At 42.7% G+C, this 21,436-nt stretch overlaps 1 protein-coding gene across 1 annotated transcript in view; it reads right to left on the reverse strand.

Annotated features, from left to right (window-relative positions):
- Window positions 1-810: 810 nt before the first annotated feature.
- The window catches only part of Neto (Neuropilin and tolloid-like), a 102,830-nt gene continuing 82,204 nt past the window's right edge, over window positions 811-21,436 (reverse strand). Inside the window, exons 6-10 of the mRNA XM_076533179.1 lie at window positions 19,854-20,011; window positions 18,548-18,797; window positions 15,041-15,156; window positions 5,728-5,865; window positions 811-4,630 (exon numbers count right to left, since the gene is read on the reverse strand). Of these exons, the coding sequence (XP_076389294.1) occupies window positions 3,620-4,630; window positions 5,728-5,865; window positions 15,041-15,156; window positions 18,548-18,797; window positions 19,854-20,011 (1,673 nt within the window). The 3' untranslated portion in view covers window positions 811-3,619. The remainder of the gene's footprint in view (window positions 4,631-5,727; window positions 5,866-15,040; window positions 15,157-18,547; window positions 18,798-19,853; window positions 20,012-21,436) is intronic.

Genomic DNA, 21,436 nt, shown 5'->3' on the forward strand with positions numbered 1-21,436 from the left:
ACGTCTGTCCATACGTGCTTTTTAACGATTTCAGGATACTAAATGGCCGCCGTATTTTTACATAGCTGGGATCGATTCGGTGCAATGATTACAAGGTCCGTGTTTATTTAAGCGACGTTTAATGACAGGGGACTGGGAACATCAAAGCGTGGCTAACGCTTGTTAATATATTATTACAGGTAAATCCTCAAAGGCCATTTACTAATTATTTAAGACTAATTAGGAGGTAAATAAGCTAATGCTAACTAGCGGAGCAAACATTCAAGTTTGAAATAGTTTAACACGTTCGCCATAAATGGCGCATTTGTACGATTCTAAGAGGTAAGGTTCTGGAAGCATTTCATGGGTTAAAACTTCTCTTTGAAGACCATAATTTTACGTGAACTCTTGAAGACCAAAAAGCGTAAAAAGTTTGAACGCAGTTGCAGGCTTCAAAGTGTCAAAATCCTAATCCGCAGCGAACGTATTAAAGTTGTTCACAGTAATTCCGTACTAAAAGCTGCTAGGGAAATGATTCACATGCCGAGCCGTTTACTCGAATCTAGATTATAGTTAAATAAATAACGTCCGTATTCTTAATCCCTTAAAAGGATAAAATTGAAACGCGTCCGGAATGTACGATGCAAGCTCGTCTTTATCAAACCGTTTAAGAATCATAAAAATCCCAAAGGTGTCTTTCAAAACGAGAGATACAAACGGAGAGAGATTAAATCCCCTCAGACATCTTCAATTTCTTGGTGCAGCTCGGCGTATGAATAATTTATGAGGATAAATGTACGATTATGGTAGGAGAATGGATGAAACGTCTGGTTTATTTTAAAAGTACTATATTTATTCGTCTGACGCGTCGTCAATCGACAGACGTGTTCATGTATCATTTATATACAAATTGTGTACACTCTCTGTACATTCTGTCCTATACGATCAAAGTTAACACGTAACCTGTACAGAAGCGAGAATTTTCAACGTACTAAATAATCACTAGATTCCTGACAGCTTTTACAACGTAACTGTTTTTTTACATCGGTTACACGATATAATTCACTCGCGTGGTTCGCATATTCCCTTCGGTTCGCTACACGAATCTTTTCCGTCGTTTAATTGACTAATTTTAATTATACTTGTTTTCGCGCCAAAAGCGCGCGCTTCGATAGGTCGACGAGATTACGCGGGAAAACAACGAAACGATTCGTAACGAAACGCGTGTAACACGAACTTACAGAAGTTAAATTCGATCCTAGGGATCGAGAAACTATCCACTGGGAAAATCAGCGAGAAATTAGAAAGACTGCGATCGTCTTTCGCGCATCGAATTTGTACAAACGACAACGCGGTGATGTTCGTTCATCTCGAAACCGACACATAAATGCATTCTTCCGATTTTGATTTCAACCTGGTCAAACATGCCTGATCTTTGTCTATATCAGTGAAAACACCGTGGAAAAATAGTTTGCCTAATATCATATTCGTACGCTCGTGTTGTGTGCGATAATCGAGCCGCTAAGTCGACATCGCGTGTAAAAAAGGGTTAGGCTACGTTCAACCTGAATATCGTACGCCAAACGAATTGACGCGTTTACAAATAACAAATCTACTTACTCGTTCGTAGAAACAATCAACCGATCCTCGACAGTCTTGCCAAGCTCCTCGACGAGTCCTAAACATTTCACTTTCGTTTACTCGACCGCGAAAACTACCTACATATAGTAAATTAACTCGGGACTGACTAGTCGCCCGATCGTAACCCGCCATCTGGTGGGGCGCGGTCGCAACTATCGATACCGAGAAATAAGCCGAGTTTCCGATATGTCTGTCGTCAGTTCGCGCTTTAATTATACTTCGCGAGGGAAACGTCGACGAAATAAACAGCGATCGTTCGAATTACTCTACGAGTGCCGCGTGTTTTATTACCGATTGTGACCGGTGCAATTAAGGAAAATGCAACGAATCCAATTATGCTGAGTTTGCGAGGTAACCTAACACGCTATTAAACTTTTTTCGGATCCGAAGTTACGAAATCTTCGAACAATTACAGAATAAAATTATGCTAATCTATTTTACTCGATCGCTCTTTGGTTCCACTAAAACGAGTCATTTAAAATTACCGCCGTAATCGTTGTTCAACTAAAAGCAAAGTAGAAAAATAAACGATGCGTTCGAAAATTTCTGTCACGCGGAAACGAAGGAGTACACTATTTGCTAATGCGTTTTCGTTTAGGCACAGTTTATCTGTAGCGTATAATTAATCCTTTCGTGACCGTGAACCCTGTATATTAGCTGCTGATCAAATGTTCATGGATCGATCATTCTAGTTCGGTCCTGCGTATTTACCAGCCACCTGTGTTTGCTGTGGTTCTTACTAGAATATGAGCGTCCATAAGCGCCCATTGATCATTCATGTTTCGAAATTTGACCACTGATTATGATCGTGATCACGCGTGCATGCAGGTTAGAGCAAATGCTACAACTATTTTCCTCAAACAAGATATCGTACCTGGTTAAAGGGTTGTTCCGTAAAAAAAATTATGAATATGTTTGACGAAACATCTCAACCTATGGGACGCAACGTTCTTATCGATACGAATAAAAAAGTATTAAATCCGGTGCATACTTCGATCAAGACCGAAAGGATTAAAGGAACGCATAGCAAGCTATAATAACGAGCTTCTGAAATAAATCGACAAATAGCGTTCGTTAATCAACGACAAAAACGATTCTAAGCTTGTATCGTTAACAGTATTACGCCCGCTAGTAATTCCTCGCGTACTAAAACCTTTGGTCCGCGATTCGATCGATCTTCGGCTAGCGAAAGAGACCCCCCGCGATTCGCGATTAAACGTTAGAACGGTATGGTGGCTCCGATCTCGAGATCCACCGATCTCTCGGTCATGTCGATCGATCTAACGACGCAACGAAGACCGCCAAGGGAGGATCGCGAGCCTCCGAACGAGCTCTGCGTGCCCACGGTTCTCCTCAAGGGTCGAATGAACCTTCGGTTGGTTCTGTTAGGCCAGGTTCGATAAAAAGGTTCCTGATTGTGTCGTTTCAAGACACTCCAAATAACCGAGGATCTCCGGAGCGGCCAATGAGAATGCGAGGGGCAGTCGCAGTGCTGCCAAGCCAAGGTCGGCGTTTTGCATCGGAAAATAGGAGCCCCGAAAGCCTCCGGAGGCCTCAAGATCGGTAGATCGTTCGGTTTCAGAGCCAGGCACGACGCTCTCGATACACCGTCCATCGATTCCGTTCCGGTCGATCGCTGCAACGTACTTGTTCCGATAGACGGAACAGCTGGATTCGGTTCGACGAATTCACCGTTATTGTCCGTACGAGCCTCGGTTTCTTTTATTTCGCCGATTTCCGTGGATCTCCGCAACGAGGGCCGCCTAGACTCGTGGTTCGAGAGGTCCGACTGGGCAGATCGATCGATCGCGGCGGTATGCGTGGATCAGGAGGAGGAATTCGCCTCTACGGTCGAGCTGGTCGAAGCGTCGTCGTCCAAGGAGCTCTGTGTGGCTACTGTGACCTTGTGTCCGTCGTTTCGACCAGGCAACTGATGATCGGTCACGGTTTGACGGGGATGGCGTCTCTTGTAGGGCTCCCAATCCCCAGGACCCCGGCGTCAGTGAGTCGCGATCACGTCCGGCGCGCTCTTTGTGCTCTCTATACTGAAAGGCCGCCTCTGATCCACTTCTATGACCGCCTCCGCTCTGTACCTTGGATCCGGTGTCGTTTGAGGGCACTTCGGCGTGCCGGAGTGTTGGGCGCTCGACGTGTTGCTAGATCCGTGTCCGGACCCGTACAGAGAGCTGCCGTACCTCTCGCCGGAGCCAATCGTCCCTTGTCTCAACAGCTTCGGCGACTGACGATAAGCGCTGTTCTCCCTGCTCGGTTTCGGGCTCTGGAACCTCTGGTACGTCGGGTAATCCGGTGGATCGGGGTAAGAGGCGCCCTGATGAAGCCCGGCCGGATAGCTGGACTCGTGAGTCGACCAACCGGGAGGAGCCGGGATGGGGTTGTGCTTCGGACAAATACCCATGCTACCGTCTCGACCTCTCGAAGCTGGGCTACAACCGGAACACTGAGAGGCCACTTGCTGGGAACTGTGCTCGGAAGACTGCTGGGTGCTGTGCTGAGAGGGAAGGGAACTCTGCCGAGACTGCGGCGGACTCTGGTGATGATGCAGATGATGATGACGATGGTGATGTAGATGATTGGTCCCGTTTTGCGAACTAGGTCCACGCACTCCGAACGTCGTGAACCCCAGCGGCATCCCGTTGTCCGAGATTCGAGCCTCGAACAGACTCTCTCGCGTTTGACAAGAATTGTCACGCATCTCGGGCTCCTCGCTCGACTCTTGCAAACGTTCCTGCGTCGCGTTGCTGACGTTGTTGCTCTGGTGAATGTCGTTCATGTCCCTCGTGTTGTACGTCATTTCCAGCACCAGGTCTTTCGTGTAGTCCTGAGCTATCAGGGTCGTGGGTGGTAAAAGTTCCTTGCTGGGAATCACCTCCAGACTCGGAGACTCGTTGCCACGATCACCGATGTCCGTCCTGGAAGACGAAATTGGACAGGGTGTTGTCTTACGACCCAGCTCGTCCAATCGATTCTCCCTCGACTGTCTGATGTGCTCCTGGACAAGACAAACGAATTCGTTCGATTAGATCGGCAAATATTGGAGTTTCGAATAACTGGAACTCGACTGAAACATCGGAACGTCCGATGAATTATCCGTTTTGTTACGGCCGATGGTGTTTGCACTCGTTGCCGAGCGTAAATGACACGTCGATTGTTAATTTTAAGTCAATGTTTAACGCGGTGCGTGACAACTTTCAACGATGGAATTGCATTCTCTAATACTCGCGTGGATAATTAAATATATCACACGGGTTGAGAGCCGCTCCAAAAAAAAATAATTCAGAGTGTTTTACCCAATTGCTCACACGTGGCTGAAATTTAATTCTGGACGTAACCAAAAGTAAATGTAGTTAAAAAATGATGTCGGCTGTAATTTAAAAAGTACACTTCTTACGAGCACAAGCTTTTTCGCCGAACCGAATGAAAAACCGTACGAAGTATAATGTTTATTATGCGTAGTTGAAACATTAACGAGCAAAGTTTTACAAGTTTATAGCAAATCCCTCCGAGCGATTGCCGCTCGGTCGAGTCAGTAATTCATGCGGAATTTCATTCCATTTGCCTGTTAATACTTGCCGGCGTGTTCGTTATACGCGCAATTTGTATGACTTCAATTTTCCGCGTTCTATCTTCGAGAAAGAAGTGAAGCGAGGACATAGTTCATATTGTACTTTATCTTTGTCTCGCGTTAGGCACGTATGTCGGTACGTGACATGTATGAGCCGTGGACAGCATCGAAATCTCTATGTTCGTGTAATTGGGATTCCAGAAATATCTTGAAACGCGGATCGCGTGGAAAAAGCTCTCGTGATTTGTCGGCAGAAACGTTTGCTGTTTCACTACATTGTAAAACTGTAGATTGAAATCTTGTTACAAAACTTACATTGATCATACCGAATGAACGAATAAATTTTTAATAAGAAAGATTTTATATTTGGAAAGTTTTATGAATTTGGTAATATAATTTAAGGTCGAATGTTTGATCGTGTTTTATACTTCGACTCGCAGATTATGGAAAGAAGTTTTATTCGTACCTGACGATTTTCCAGACGATTGGTGGGCGAAACGACTATTGGAAAGGAATTCACTTACCCGAATGATTCGATGATCCCGGATCAACTTCCGTACGCAGTTGAAGACGAATGCGAAACTCATGCCGAACATGATCAGGGAGAAAACGATGAGAATTATGACGATGTGCTGAGAGTCTATCAATCGTGACGTTTTTTCCTGCAAACAGATAAGAAAATTATTTGCATGCTTTTTATTTCATTATAAAAATTTTATATTTATCGGACTATCGTATGTTAAATTTTGCGGATAAAATTTTCATTCGAAGTAAAATCGTAGGCGAATCAGAAATACGATGTTCGATGTAAAGCATTCTGAACATAACGCATGAAAATAAGCGCAACACGTTAGCAGAAAATTGTCAATGGTCCCTAATTATCTGGTTGAATATGCGCAAACTTTATCTGGGATACAAATCGCATTGTCTCGGTGGATCACAATGTACACATTCATCAGGAACAATTACCGTAACACGATACGGGAAGTTGCACGTAACGTACGAAGCCGAATCTCAGTCCCTTCATATGCTTTGTGTACCTTGCTTCTGCCGCCTGCGAAACCGCAGCATTAAATAAGCTGCCAAAATTTCAGACACGTCCATTTCACGCGTGTGTCCGTAAATACGATAACACGATACTGTGGCAAACAAATCCTAAGAGAATAAACTTCCTTGCCGTTCACCTCTGTTGCGCGAAATTATTAAACGATGAGAACTCGGGCAACCCGCCGGCGAACATATTTCATTTAGAGCTTAATTCTGAAATCCTCTGGCCGCGCCAGACAGTTTTTATGAACAGAGGCATAGTTTTGCTGTAACCAACAGAAATGGCGGATTACAATAGGTTGATTTGAAAATAATCCGCGAGAATTATGGAGACGGCCATCTTAAGAGCGTCCGCTGACATGATTTATTTGTCCATGCTTAGGAGTAGGAGGTAGCCATAAGTTCTCCATAGAGACTCCAACATTCTCCCAGGGATAATAGTGGATCCTATTCATTCGTACATGATATATACGGGAGTAAGTTTTCTCTGGAATGGGCGATATAAGAGAAGGAAATTCTAATCAGGAGTAATATATAATATCTGCGTAGAGTGCAACGATTATAAATGTTCGCTATCTTAACCGCACATTACGTCGTCTTTATTGTCGATGCTCGAATACGCTACGTGATTATGGTACCATCAGTAATTTGGCTGTACTTTGCTTTCTTCTCTCTGCATAGCATTAAAAGGTGGAGCGGCGGTCGAGATAAGAGCAATAAGAACAATGGCGCATAATGAGTGCATTTCGCGGTGAATCGGTACAATTAACAATATAGACAGAGTTATCGTAGCTAGTTTACGCCGGTGAAACACTGCGAATATTCTCGAACCGAATGAGATTTCTGTGCATTAGGCGCTTACATTTTCTACGAGGAATCTGAAGCGCGGGGGGTGAAAGGGTGGAGATGCTTCTGTCGAGGGCTTGGAAATGTTTCATTCCGCCTCTACGAGCACGAGCGGTTTATTGTTATGCTTATACGGGCATAAGAGCACACTTGAACGCGATCCATGAAAAAATGTGTACGTATCTTTCGAATGGTGGTCAGTTTGTTTTCGGCCGAATACACTTTTGATGAGTTTCTCCACTGTCAAACGTGGATTTATTTCATTTCGAAACTTGAAAATTCAATATTTTCGATCGTGTCGATATTGACGTTGCTGGGTTCGTTCTATCGTGTAGAATAAACATGTCCTATCACGAACGAATAATATTTTTTTCATACGCGTTGCTCGATTTCTCTTTACAGGCAGCCATGCCAGATTAATAATTTCGATTTAATCAGAAGCCGAGGATTATTATTCTCGTGTATAAAATATCGTTGCAAGTATTATAGCGCTGTAATCCTATTTGGGAGCTTGTTTGTTTCAACAGGTTAATACTCGAAATCGGAAGCGAAATATTATTCGACAAATATCGGAAAAAATGGTTCTCCTATTTTTTTATGAAATCGTTTTTATCACCAGAGGTCCAACGGCTCGAATCGCGTTTATCATCGATCCGATGAAGTTGAAGCTTTCACGACAGTTTAATCCCTCGAGTCGAAGATCAAAGCGAGGACCACGCCGCCATCAAATAGTCAGGTTAAGGATTAAGTTATGAAACTGTCCGAGCAGGAAATGCATCGCTGACAGAACCTTCCAAGCTCCAGCATTGTCCCTTCCTGTGTTTGCTTTAAGGTTAACGAGAAAATCCTTGGAGCAACGGTCAGCGCGGAAAAATATTTGCTCGACATGATACGGGACTTACGGTGGCTATCGTTGACAAGGATCTTTTATATATCACCGGCACGAAGGGTTCTCGAGTTACGACTCCGATCTATAATACCTAAAAATATGACAAAAGCTCGATCCTTTATACCTGACACTGTTTGTCAACGTTCAAGGGGAAGAAGTTAATAATGGAACATCTTTTCCCGTCGCCGAGTACGAATGGACTAATGGCCGACTCGAAAAAAAGGAACGAGGGGTTCTTCTTGTCAAATGTCAGATATCAGAACAGCGTGGAAGTATTTATTTCTTGTTACGCTGGCTTTTATTGTTGGCATGTTGAGGTTTATGCCTTCCTCGTGAAATGCGAATTCTATGGCGCGTGATGAATTCGCGTTATTCGCCGTTTAGCCCCATTTGAGATGCTTGTTACTTCCACGAGAAATATAGGGGAGCCCGGTGTAAGATGGCCGCACTAAAAGTAGATGTAATTTTATTTTTCTTCCGTATACACAGTATTCTACCGACGGTATTTGCCCGAACGTAGATCTACTCGTTTCGCGTAGATTTCCATTCCTTGACCCGAATCTGTCTGCAGACAGATATTCAAGCGAGCTGGCGTGGAAATTAATGTCAGTCCAACGACGATCCGTTTCTTTCGACCGAGAAAAAGTAATAATTAGTCGCAAGGTGAAAGCGATGGAGAAGTCCTCATTAAGAGGAAGTAATGCAGCTTCCTCGGCGAGAGGAAGGTTCTGTTATGCTCCCGATTCCCAGATTCATTTGATCGTGAAAGGGTTCGCGCCGGTTGTAACGATAATTAACGAAGGATTCCTGTGGCTTAATTACAATCGATATCTGTAAGAAGGGTTAAGAACGACGGATATAAATGAAAATGCGAACGAACGGAGGAAATCAAATACGTTTATTCAAATAGCACTATCGATTCGTTGATAAGAATCAAGTTAAGTGATCCGCCATTTATTGATCGAAAGTGTCTGTTTACGATGAAATTGTGCGCAGAGATTCGAATTAAGGTTGTTCGATATCGGGCCGTTGTATAGTTGATTCGTTGCATGGTCGATGGTCAGGATGCATGTGCAATACGTTATGCAGTCGATACGTTGCATATTCCATGCGTTATACAGTCGATATGTTGCATATTCGACGCGTTTAACGCATGGCTTGAATAGTTGACGCGTAAGATACGCATTGCATAATTGGTGAGTTGTGTAATTGATGCATTGCATAGTTGACGCGTTGCATAGTCGGTGAGTTGCATAATTGACACTTAACGCATAGTTCACACGTTGCATACTCAACGCAGTGATTAATCGATGTATTGAATATTCGACGCGTTTAATGCATGGCTTGAATAGTTGACGCGTAAGATACGCATTGCATAATTGGTGAGTTGTGTAATTGATGCATTGCATAGTTGACGCGTTGCATAGTCGGTGAGTTGCATAATTGACACTTAACGCATAGTTCACACGTTGCATACTCAACGCAGTGAATAATGGACGTATTGAATATTCGACGCGTTGAATACAGGCGTTGCATAATCGACCTGATGAATACATGGAGCGTTGTATAGTTGACGCGTTGTATATTCAACGACCCATAGTTCACGCACTGAATGTTCGAACTATGGGTCGATAGTCAACGCTTTGCGTATTGAGCGCGGTGCATAATCGACGCATTGAATATTCGAAGCCAGGAATATTTAATGGATTACATAGTGGTCGAATATTCGATAGTAGCATTGTATGTTTGAAGAGTAATTCATATATTAAATTATATTTATGGAAGTACCGACAAATATTTAAATATAATAAAGTTCGATCGGAAGTTTCCATTTGTATTTCCATAAGAAGCATCGAGCTAATAGAGCAAATAACTCAGCACCAATTAACTTCTGACCTCTCGTACTTTCTTGCCGATGGTAAAGGAAATACGATCGAGTGGCTCGTTAAGGCACCGAAGAAACGGTAGGCAACGTGAAACGTACTCGAGGATAAATCCTCGCTTTCTTGGAGGTGAAACATCACGATTAAAAGGAGTAACTGCAAACACAGTCTCTAAGCAAAGTAAAAGGAGAGTCCTTGCAGGTAGACCGCAAAGATGAGACTCTTTGCGGTCGTTTGTTCCGCGATATTCATCCGTAAAGATCATGAACCTTCTTGTCCCTAGGCCACGCTAAAACGGTTATTCTCTTAAGAGATGGTCGCCCGAGAATTCCTTTGTATTCGTACGATTTATCGGGGACGGCGCAGAAAGCTCTCCTGTTTCTACAATGGGGATCCGTTTTTATTTTCCCGGAAATTCGACCAGCATGAGAAGCTGCGTTGTTTGACCACACACGGCGAATCAGTTTCCCAACGGACTGAATTCTTGTCTGCGAAAGATGCGGGTTGATTCAAACGTACTTGGTGGTTTCGAGCAATGACTTTGTATTCTGGGAACTTCGAGCGAATTGAAAGGACTATTTTAAGGTTTAGAAAGGTTTGAACAATTTAGTCTGTAATTGTTTGGATACTTTGAGCTTCAGGATTCTTTGATCACTTCATGATACATCAATGAAAATGAGTTGAGGAACCTCTTCAATAAAGCAACAGTAACTGTACCATAATTATCAACAAGATTCAGCTTGATGTATTAATACTTCAAATAGGAAACTTTAAAAGCATAAGTTTCACGATGGATAATTGAGTGCATTTATTCTGAGTCTCCTAATGTTCGCAATTTTTATGTCACCCGTTTTTAAAACGGTATCCGCGGATACAATAGAACGAAAGTGAACGAATTCAAAGCATTGTAATCGCGGAACAAAAAATATTTATTTCGCATTCTGTAGATGCTCCATTCTGCAGGCTCGTTCGTGTAGATCAAACGTGTGGAATTTTCGGATCAGTGAATACCATGAAACGCTCTGGGCAAGAATACCCCACAACTGTGCGGACGCCTCTATCGACTTTCTGACACACGCTTTCTACATGAATTCATCTCGCGTAGAATCGACTTCACGCTCGCACCACCTTGGAATTTCTTCGTCGTCTCCCCGACCGTGACGCGAAGTCGAGGCGTGACGGAGCGTGTAAAAAATGATCCCAACTTTGCCTCCGAGTAGCTTGTTTAATCTTTCAGGGGGTGGACGAGGAATTACGCAAATAACCAAGTCATTTTTTAGAGAGTAACTTGGAAACGATGATGTAACTTGTTCTGGGGATGAGCACAAAAGTTATTAATTCGAAGCGGAAGAAAATTGTGAGGCAATTTATTCGTTGGACAGTTCGACTGACAGATCAAATAGGAACATCGAGAGTCTTTATGATCTCTCTCAAGGTCTTCAAACTCGTTTAGAAATGTAGACAATAATTTAAATATACATAATATAATCAATGTATAAATTTTCCAAAATTTGCAATTGACATGTGAACTGTTCACAAAAGCCTGAGAATGCATATGCAGGACTTCATCGCAGTAGTTCATGTTTGAGTTAAACCTCCATAATGAAATAGATCAACAAAAAATAGAGGAGATAAATTTTTTACTGTACCATTTACGCGGATCTCAAGATCTGAAAAGTCCACGATTCAAAGAATTTAATATTCCGCTTGTCATCCACGCGCGAACGATACGTATGCTCCAGGGAGGAAAATGAAAAATTGTGGTCCGCTTTTACGAGCCAGCTTGAATCCCAGCCGCAACCTTTTCTGTTGTCGTTCATAGCTTCCCTTATTCCTGTCCCGCAGCCTTCTACCTGAGCGTGTCTCATGACTGCAATAAAGCACGACAAGATTGTAAGCCGCGATAGCGGTGTTCCATTCGCATGGGAACACGACTACGAAATTGACGGTACGAACTTGAATGCAGAACGAAATCGTGCCAGATACGCCAGCCACCCTATCCAATTTTATTTCTCTCTAATGGAAAGTGCACCCCTTCCTACCAAGTGAGAAGGTAAATACTAATGGAAACCAGACGATAGGAAAAAACGAAATCACCTTCGAGAACCATTCGGTGCCTCTGCGGGGAAGTAGATCACGTTAATTATCAGATTTTGGCGATTTATTTCGATTTTGCTTTCATTGGACTGGTATTTAGTTACTTTATTATATTTATGTACTATTATATTATTTTACTATGTTACTGTTTCTCATGACTCAAATTCTACAATCTTCAAATTTCCTAATTTTCAAATGCTGAAATACTCCTTCCAAATGAAGCAGTGCTATGGGGATGTCATGCGTAGTGATCGAACGCATAGATGTCTGACGCGTGGGTATCTAACATGTCGGAATCTAACACGTAGGAATCGCGTAGGAATCTAACGCGTGGATAGCTGACGCGTAGGTATCTGACACGTGGATATCTGACACGTCTGGATTTGACAAGTGAATGTCTAACGCGTAGGAGCCTAACACGTGGATATCTGACGCGTGAGTATCTGACGCGTGGGTATCTGACGCGTGGATATCTGACGCGTGGACATCTGACGCGTGGGTACTTGATACGTGAATATCTAACGCGTGGATATCTAACGCGTGGATATCTGCCGCGTGAGTATCTGACGCGTGGATGTCTGACGCGTGGATATCTAGCGCGTAGATATCTAACGCGTAAATACCCGACGCGTGAATATTTAACGTGTATATCTAGCACATATCTACCCAACACTTCTTCACCCCAACTTCACTATACACACACCTCAAAATATACAAGCAGTCTACTTTCTGTTATTGCACCATACCGTAACTAATAGCACCTATAAGAACTCTCAGTATCCGTTAATCAAACCATGGAACGAAATCTCCAATGACAAACTGGCGAATAACGTGCCAACAGAATCGAAACAAGAACAAATCGATGCACTTACTAACCGATTAGAGAAGCTACTAGTTTACAGCCATCGATTCCGGTTTGGACACCGTCGAACGGAGATGCACGCAGAAACAAGGACGCCGATCGAATGGCAGCATATCGCCGGCATTATTTGCTGTCAGATTAATATCCCGTCGGTGCCATAGTGCCGTCGGTTCGTAGGTAGCTTATTTTGGTTGCTTGCCAAAGACGGGCGCTAGTTTGCACCCTCAGAACCGGAAACGCCACCCCGTACAACGCCACGGATACGCGTTCAGATATCGTGAAAGCAACGGGTCAGGAAAACGGAACGAGCCAGCCAAAGCAGAATGCCACGAATAAATTAATTAATCGTTCTCCAGAGAGAGCGGTGAAAGCATAGGAAGATATTAAGCCCCTGATAAACTTCCGTGGAGGGAATTTTGGTGGAGAAATAAGACACAAATTGACGATTAACTATTTTATGATCGGTTCGTGTAGCAATCGTTATTGATATGTGTTGTATTCTGCACGTGCTGCGATCTACGTGCGTTGTATTCGATAGCGCGTTGAAATCAGCGCTGGTTGCATTCAACGCATATCGTATTGACGTGTTGAAATCGGAGCGCGTTGTATTCGCATATTGTAATTGGTAATGTGTTGGTTCGACGCGTAATCGATACCTGTTGTAGCTGACGCGCGTTAGTTGGTTGGATATCCACCCGTTAGATACCCACGCGTCAGATATCCACGTGTCAAATATTCACGCGTCAGATATCCACGCGTCAGATATCGACGTGGCAAATACCCACGCGTCCGATATCTACGCGTCAGATACTCACGCGTCAGATACCCACGCGTCAGATATCCACGCGTCAGATATCCACGTGTCAAATACCCACGCGTCAGATATCCATGCGTTAGGCTCCTACGCGTTAGATTCATTCACTTGTCAAATACCCACGCGTCAGATATCCATGCGTTAGGCTCCTACGCGTTAGACATTCACTTGTAAAATCCAGGCGCGTCAGATATCCACGTGTCAAATACCCACGCGTCAGATACTCACGCGTTAGATACCCACGCGTCAGATATCCACGCGTTAGGCTCCTACGCGTTAGACATTCACTTCTCAAATCCAGGCGTGTCAGATATCCACATGTCGGATACCCACGCGTTAAATTCCTACGCGATTCCTACGTGTTAGATTCCGACATGTTAAATACCAGGTTGCGATTGACGTGCGTTGTATTGTACCCTGTAATCAATAACGCGTTGTAATCCGCGTCGTAATCGCTACACATTGCGATCGTAATGCATCATAATCGCGTTGTGTCACCACCGGTTCACGCGAACTAATTAATTAGGCAAATTAAACAAATATCGGCACGGCTCATTCCCAGTTCTTCAGGCGATAACCGGCATATTAACACGAGCGGGGTTGCCGGCGGTAAGAGCGATGAACTTGTTTCGAATAAATTAATTAGCCCCTCGGAAGAGACGGAGGCAGAGCAAAATGGTGAGAAGCGATTAAGTTCGGGGCGATATGGCATACCGCCCCTCGCTGCACCCCGCGCCGGATCCTCGATTTCATACCGGCGATAATTGCAGTCAGAGAATGATGACGTTTTCTCAACGAACGAGCAACGACCGCGAAGAAACCTTGTCACGCTGTTCGTCAAATATCGCAGACGTCATTAATTGGTCCGATAATACGCAAACTTTATTCAGAAAGAATCTGCTTTGTCGTCGATCTTCGCCACTCGGAGTGCTACACTTTCCCAAGTAATATTAGGAAAGAGCTTTACGATTGGAGGACGGTTAGTTACGATAGTTAGAACGAGGAGCTGAGAGATCTTATTAAACTTCCTCTTGCTTGTCCTCTCGCAACAATTCTATCAGACCTTTCGAGCTTTCTACGTAGAACTAACTTATCCGCAACCTTGTTTCAATCTTTGCCAACTGGTTGATAACGAGAGAAAAGTAAACTTTCTCCTACTATAAACGGTGTTGCACATTTGCATGCGAAGTAACTTTCTCTCGATTAGGGGACCAACAGAAACAGTGCTCGAGTTAAACTTTTACATTATTAAGTCGGAATCACTCCATTTTGTATTATAGATCTTTAATGTAATTCTAGGAAATGATTCTTTTTTGTATACAAAAAAAAGATATAGAAAATGGAACATCGGGAAATATTTAACAATCGGTGTTAAATTTGTGGATGTTTGCTCACTCACGTTACAAGCCTGATCTTCTTCGTCCCACCGGAAACGGCAATTGACCCTCCCGTTGCACTGCAGATCCGATGCGATGCATGTCGCGTCCTCGCAGTAATACTCGTCGTCGTGGCAGGCTGAAAGTATTCCAGAAAAAACACAAAGCGTTATTTGTCCTCTCATTTTATAACACGTTAAATTCGTAATTAATAACTGATGTTACACAATTAAACATGCAGCGTTTTATATTCTTGTCACGTGTCATTCTCCTGTTTAACATTAACGAGGTACGCATTGTAGGTAAATGTGGACACTCCGGACAATATTGAAAAGTTCATGATTTATTACATGCAGCAGTTGGAATATTCGGATCATGCAAGGAAGTTTTCATTTAAAATTTTATTGTTTGCCAGAGAGGTGAATAAGTGAATTTCCTCGACCTACGGAAAGTCTCGTAAGATATTAGTTTCGCGAGGATGGCAGGTGTAGAGAGCCAGACATTCTTTTCGTGCCGAGATACGAAAGCGGATTCCACGCGCGTAACCGCGGCTTACTCCATTCAGCGTTTAAGGGGTTATCCTACTGTGATCAGTCTGAAAAGTGCACGTTTTTTCGGCTTAAAATGCGAGAGAAGCGAAATGCTACAAACATTTTTTAGTCCCTTTAAACGCTTTTGCTTAAGATTGTACTCGAGAGCAAACCTCATAGCGTACAAAGTATCAGAGAGATCACAGAATGTGTCGAGAGTCATCCAACAAGCAGAGATAAGTTTGAATAAATCTCACAATCTTTGCCTCGTAATAATTTGCAAGATTCATGCACATTGTTCGAGCGTTTGATAAAAGAGATCTGCCATTGTTGAACGAATGAAGTTCATTGAAGCTCACGAATCAAGTTAGATTAAAGTATTGAGAGAGTTCTCCGAATTTTATAGTAGGATAACCCATTAACCGAGTCTATTAAAACAGAATTCGATATATCCTACATTATAATTTGAGACGATTATCCGTTTTCAATGATATCGCTATTCGAATATTAATTGGACGTTCAAGGTAGAATCGGTTCGTCGATAACGCGGTGAATTAAATATCTTTTCTTATTTTTTTAGCGTGTTATACTGGAACGAATAGAATGCCGAGCAATTTTTATCTTCGGGCGAATTCAGTTTCCGCTGAAACAGCTAAAAATATGGGAAATTTTTTCATTTTCAAATTGCGAAATTAATTACTCGTCAGCGTACGCCATTTGCATGTTCGGGCAGCTCGCGGGCACAATTGCCTATCACTGGCTCGGACGCGTGGAATTTGAAAGGTATTTTCACGCGATGTACGAATGAAACTTCCGCGAAAGATCTCGGATATTGTAGTGATATGACGAATAATTCGAAGCGTGTCACGAGGTAAACGGATCGAGATGGAAGCGGGCTAACCTCTGCTAAGAAACTTTTCATCGCTCATGTCAATTTCGCAGGATGGAAATCGTATTTCCGATAGGCCGAGATTGACATTCCCATTTTCCAATTTACCTATCGCCACCGTATTATCGATTCCTCGTTTATTGTCATCCCCTTCGGGGCGTCGTTTCGGAAAATAACGAGTTGGCTTAATGGACTCGTTCCCCTTGTTAATAACCTTTGATCAAAAATCAATCTTTCGATTTTTCGGCGCGACAAACTTGCCAATCATATAATTGCTATACATCGGTCCTTTTCTTTTTTAATTTGTGGATTTTCATTAGACTGTCCTACCTTGTTCGTGAACACGAGAACGCTTTGAACGAACAGGTCGTGGCGGCGGTAAATTTAATGAAACTTTCCATCGAAATTGCTTGCGTGTCGCGAACAAAGTCTTTCACAATATTCTCACATCAGCCCAACTAATGGAAGTTAAAGTTTCCGGTACCGTTCGTGATATTCGTTACAGGAATCTGCTATTTAGTGCAGTATACGGGTAGAAAGATGTATACGGGGTGGAGCGTATAAAACAGGCCATTTATAAAAATTATCCTATGATAAAAAAGTGATGATAAAAATGAAATTGATTGCCTTGATGATTTAGGTTAATTTTGAAATATATCACAATTTATTAATGTGGGATTTTATAATGTTAGTTTATAATGCGTGGCGATATGACTATTTCACATATGACAATTCTACGTATTACAATTTCATGCGTGTTAATTTTACACGTAACGATGTCACATGTGATTATTCCACATATGACAAATTCCACACGTAACGATGTCACTTGTAACTATTCCACATATGACAATTCCATACGTATCGATGTCACATGTGATTATTCCACATATGACAGTTCCATACGCAGTGATGTCACATGTGACTGTTCTACATACGACAATTCCATATGTAGCAATGTCACATATGCCTATTCCACATATGACAATTCCATACGTAGCAATGTCACATGTGATTATTCCACATATGACAGTTCCATACGTAGCAATGTCACATGTTACTATTCCATATATGACAATTCCATACGTAGCGATGTCACATATGCCTATTCCACATATGACAATTCAATACGTAGCAATGTCACATATGCCTATTCCACATATGGCAATTCCATACGTAGCGATGTCACATATGCCTATTCCACATATGACAATTCAATACGTAGCAATGTCACATATGCGTATTCCACATATGACAATTCCATACGTAGCAATGTCACATATGCGTATTCCACATATGACAATTCCATACGCAGCGATGTCACATATGCCTATTCCACATATGACAGTTCCAAGTATGTCAACTCCATGTATGACAATTCTACACATGACAATTTTACGCACGTTAATTCCACACGTCACAATACCATATGTGACAATTTCACATATAGTTATTCTACACATACGGGTACCATACGTGACAATTCTACGCGTGTAAATTTCACTCGTGACGATACTACAAGTAATAATTTCATATGTGGTAACACCATACCTACAACATGTGACAATTTTATATAGGACAAATCCACATGTGACGACGCAACGCCCGATAGTACCACGCGTGTGGCAACCCCATTACGATATCACGCATGGTGGTTGCAGATATAACTCGCATCGGTACGATCCGACGCCAAGCAATATAAGATGTGTCAATATCACGTGCAATGTGTGGCAATATAACGCAAGGATGTGTAGAGACCTAATTGACGATGTCAAAAACAAATAGTCCGTTTCACCCTGCATTTTTGTTATCTCCGATCGAAATAAACGTTTTTTCGCGATAATGAAACAGATCGGTTAACGCGATAATCTGTTGGTTTTCGAAATTTCTATTTTATACGAAACTAATGACTCTGTTTCGACGTACTGTAATCTGTTTATTCAACGATTGCGATTATTGAATCGTGTAGTGGAAATGCAAACACGCAGACATCGGCGTGGCCTATTATCGAGTCTCAAGCGACGACATATTGTAGTGAAACGATATCGTGATAGTACGAAACGTATGCGTAGAAATGGGGAACGATTAATCGGTGATATCTGTGGACTCACGTTTGTCTCCCGGATCTCTGTCTCTGAGCGCTGTCATGACAGCCTCGAAGCTGCTGTTCAACGCTTTCGGCTCCGCGTAAAACCTGACAAAGGCGATATTGGTCGTGACGACCACCGTGTCGGCGATGCTGCCGCAGAAATTCTTCTCTCTCGATGACATGTCGGTGCGTTCTTTGAATATGTCCACGAAGTTGGCGTCGCACTCGTTCGGTCGTTGCAGCTTGAAGGGATCCGAGAACGTCAGCTGAATCTGAAAAGTTGTACGTGTTCCGGTGATAAAGCCTGCATCGAACCGCCTTTCTCCTCTGTTCCTCTGTTTCCGGCCGATGAACAGCGAAAGCTCAAAAAGGATCCGCACCAATTAGACGGTAAATTGTGTGAGGCAAAGCGGACGTCTCGATCGCCTGGCATTTTTGTGCCCGACGTGATTTCGTTTGACCAGATCGAACGCCCCGAAAAGCATCGGGGCTCAGGGATCAAAGGGATCCTGATAGAGCTACCGGTTATGAAGTCTTTCGAACGTTCCTGTTCAATATAGACCGAACACCTTGAGCTTTCGCTGTGACGTCGCCTTTTTTTCGCCAGTGATCAAACTTCGCCAGTTATTGACTCTAACAAAGCCGTGACGCTGATTTAATATCGATAACACTTTGAACGGACACTTTTCCACGTCGTCATTATAATATACAAGCTTTTATTTCGTTGCTCCGTACTTTTTTATTAAACTCGCGTATTAAACGTAGGGAATTTTATGGAATTTAATTATGTGGATATAAAATACTCGCGTATAATAATTTCAAGTTTCAAGAGCACTGAAACTGTTCCATCGATATTTTGAATACAAAATGAACGATTCCTCGTTGAAACGAACAACGGATCAATTCATGGATTGCTGTTTTCCATTAGCGGATTCCGAATTTCAATCAATTTATATCGAATTGGTAAGGATTTATTGATTTGTAATAACACAAAGAATTCTCAGTTTATGAATTAAATAATGTTTTTTACAGATACGGTATGTTGGAAAAATACGGGGTATACCTCGTGCATTGTTTATGAATCTATCGTTCGTTACAAAAGAACAATAATTATATTACGTCAAAAACGGCGAAATGTTTGTGCTATCGATTTTATTGTGACTGTAGCTTCGAACTGACATTTTGCAAATATAACCAACGTGATATTTGGAAAATAAATATGAAACATGTGGAACAGTAATAGTTAGAATAAAATCAAAGATCGGTAATTCTTTGGTGTATTGCGTTTTAATATTTCATGTAAAGTGTTTAAAAGGGTGCAAAGTTACCTTCCATCCTTCCTTTACAGTAATGTTCCAAAGACAGTCTATGGGAATGCCTTCTCTTTCAGCGAGTTTCTTCCGATCCAACACATCGTCGCTGTTAATAATCGCCTCGGAGCCGTTCACGTACCGCACACATGGTTCCGGTTCCGGCGGCACTCCCGCTGTGAATCATACCTATTACAGCATAAATGCTTTCCAGTGCCAATTTTTCTGATATTTTAAGAATTCGCTGGATTCGGGACTCTGAGACTTTCAAATTTCGGGATATGGATTTGAGAATTTGGGGGTTTGGGAATTCGGGGATTTGGGAATTGGGAATTTGGGAATTGGCGATTTGGAAATTGGGGATTTGGAAATTAGGAGATTTGGGAATTGGGGATTTGGGAATTGGGAATTTGGGAATTGGGGATTTGGGAATTGGGGATTTGGGAATTGGGGATTTGGAAATTTGATATGTGAGAATTTGGGGGTGCTGGAATTTGGGGATGTGGGAATTGGAAGAAGTGGAAATTTAGGGATGTGGGAATATGGGGACGTGGGAATTGGGAGATGTGGAAATTTGGGGATGTGGAAATTTGGGGGTGCTGGAATTTGGGTACGTGGGAATTGGAAGAAGTGGAAATTCGGGGATGTGGGAATTTGGGGACGTGGGAATTGGGAGATGTGGAAATTTGGGGATGTGGGAATTTGGGAGTGCTGGAATTTGGAGGTGCTGGAATTTGGGGACGTGGGAATTGGAAGAAGTGGAAATTCGGGGATGTGGGAATTTGGGGACGTGGGAATTGGGAGATGTGGAAAATTGGGTATTTAGAAATTCAAGAATTCGATCACCTAAGAATTCATAGATCTATCATCTCGACTCCTCCAAAAAAATTGAAAAATTGCCAAGCAAACTCCAAAAGTCCAACCCCAAAAGCCAACCCCAGCAAAGTGGTACAACTAACTTCCTAACACCTAACAAACCCAGCAAGAAAAGCGAGAAGCAAAATAAAGAACACGTGCCTCAGGCAAACACGCCGCACGAATCGAATATTTCGGTACAAAAACTGGTAAAGAAGAAAAAAACCTATCGTAGCCATTGTTAGAGGTATAATTAATATCCCGTTTCGAATTGGCTTTATAAAGTCTCGTGAACGAGGGAGCGCACAATAAAAGCGGGAAATTAATCAACCGGTCGGAGATTCACCTCCCTCCATCGGATTAATTTCCCCTCCTTGTCGGTGCTCGAATTTGAACGGTCGTTATCGCCGTAACGCTGTTTTAATGCCTATCCAGGCTGTGTGATAAGATCGATTCACGGACGTTGAAAGTCGCGCGTTTTGGAGCGTATTAAGAGCAACGCTGGTGCTCGAGCGGTATTCAGGATTCGAACATAAACGTACGGTAATAATGAGGCGTATGGAAACCGGGGATGAATATCATCGTCCTCGTTGTCGCGTTTCTGGTAATCGGCCTTTCCGACGTATCGAGCTTAGAGAGAGACTTGACGGGAAGTCGTGAAATTCAACCGCGTTATGTACGAGTACTGCTGTCACACCACGGCCACAAAGTATTTTACTAGCCTTGACGCGTTATCGATTTGTCGC

The sequence above is a fragment of the Megachile rotundata genome, chromosome 7, assembly GCF_050947335.1.
Source record: "Megachile rotundata isolate GNS110a chromosome 7, iyMegRotu1, whole genome shotgun sequence".
Taxonomy (NCBI): domain Eukaryota; kingdom Metazoa; phylum Arthropoda; class Insecta; order Hymenoptera; family Megachilidae; genus Megachile; species Megachile rotundata.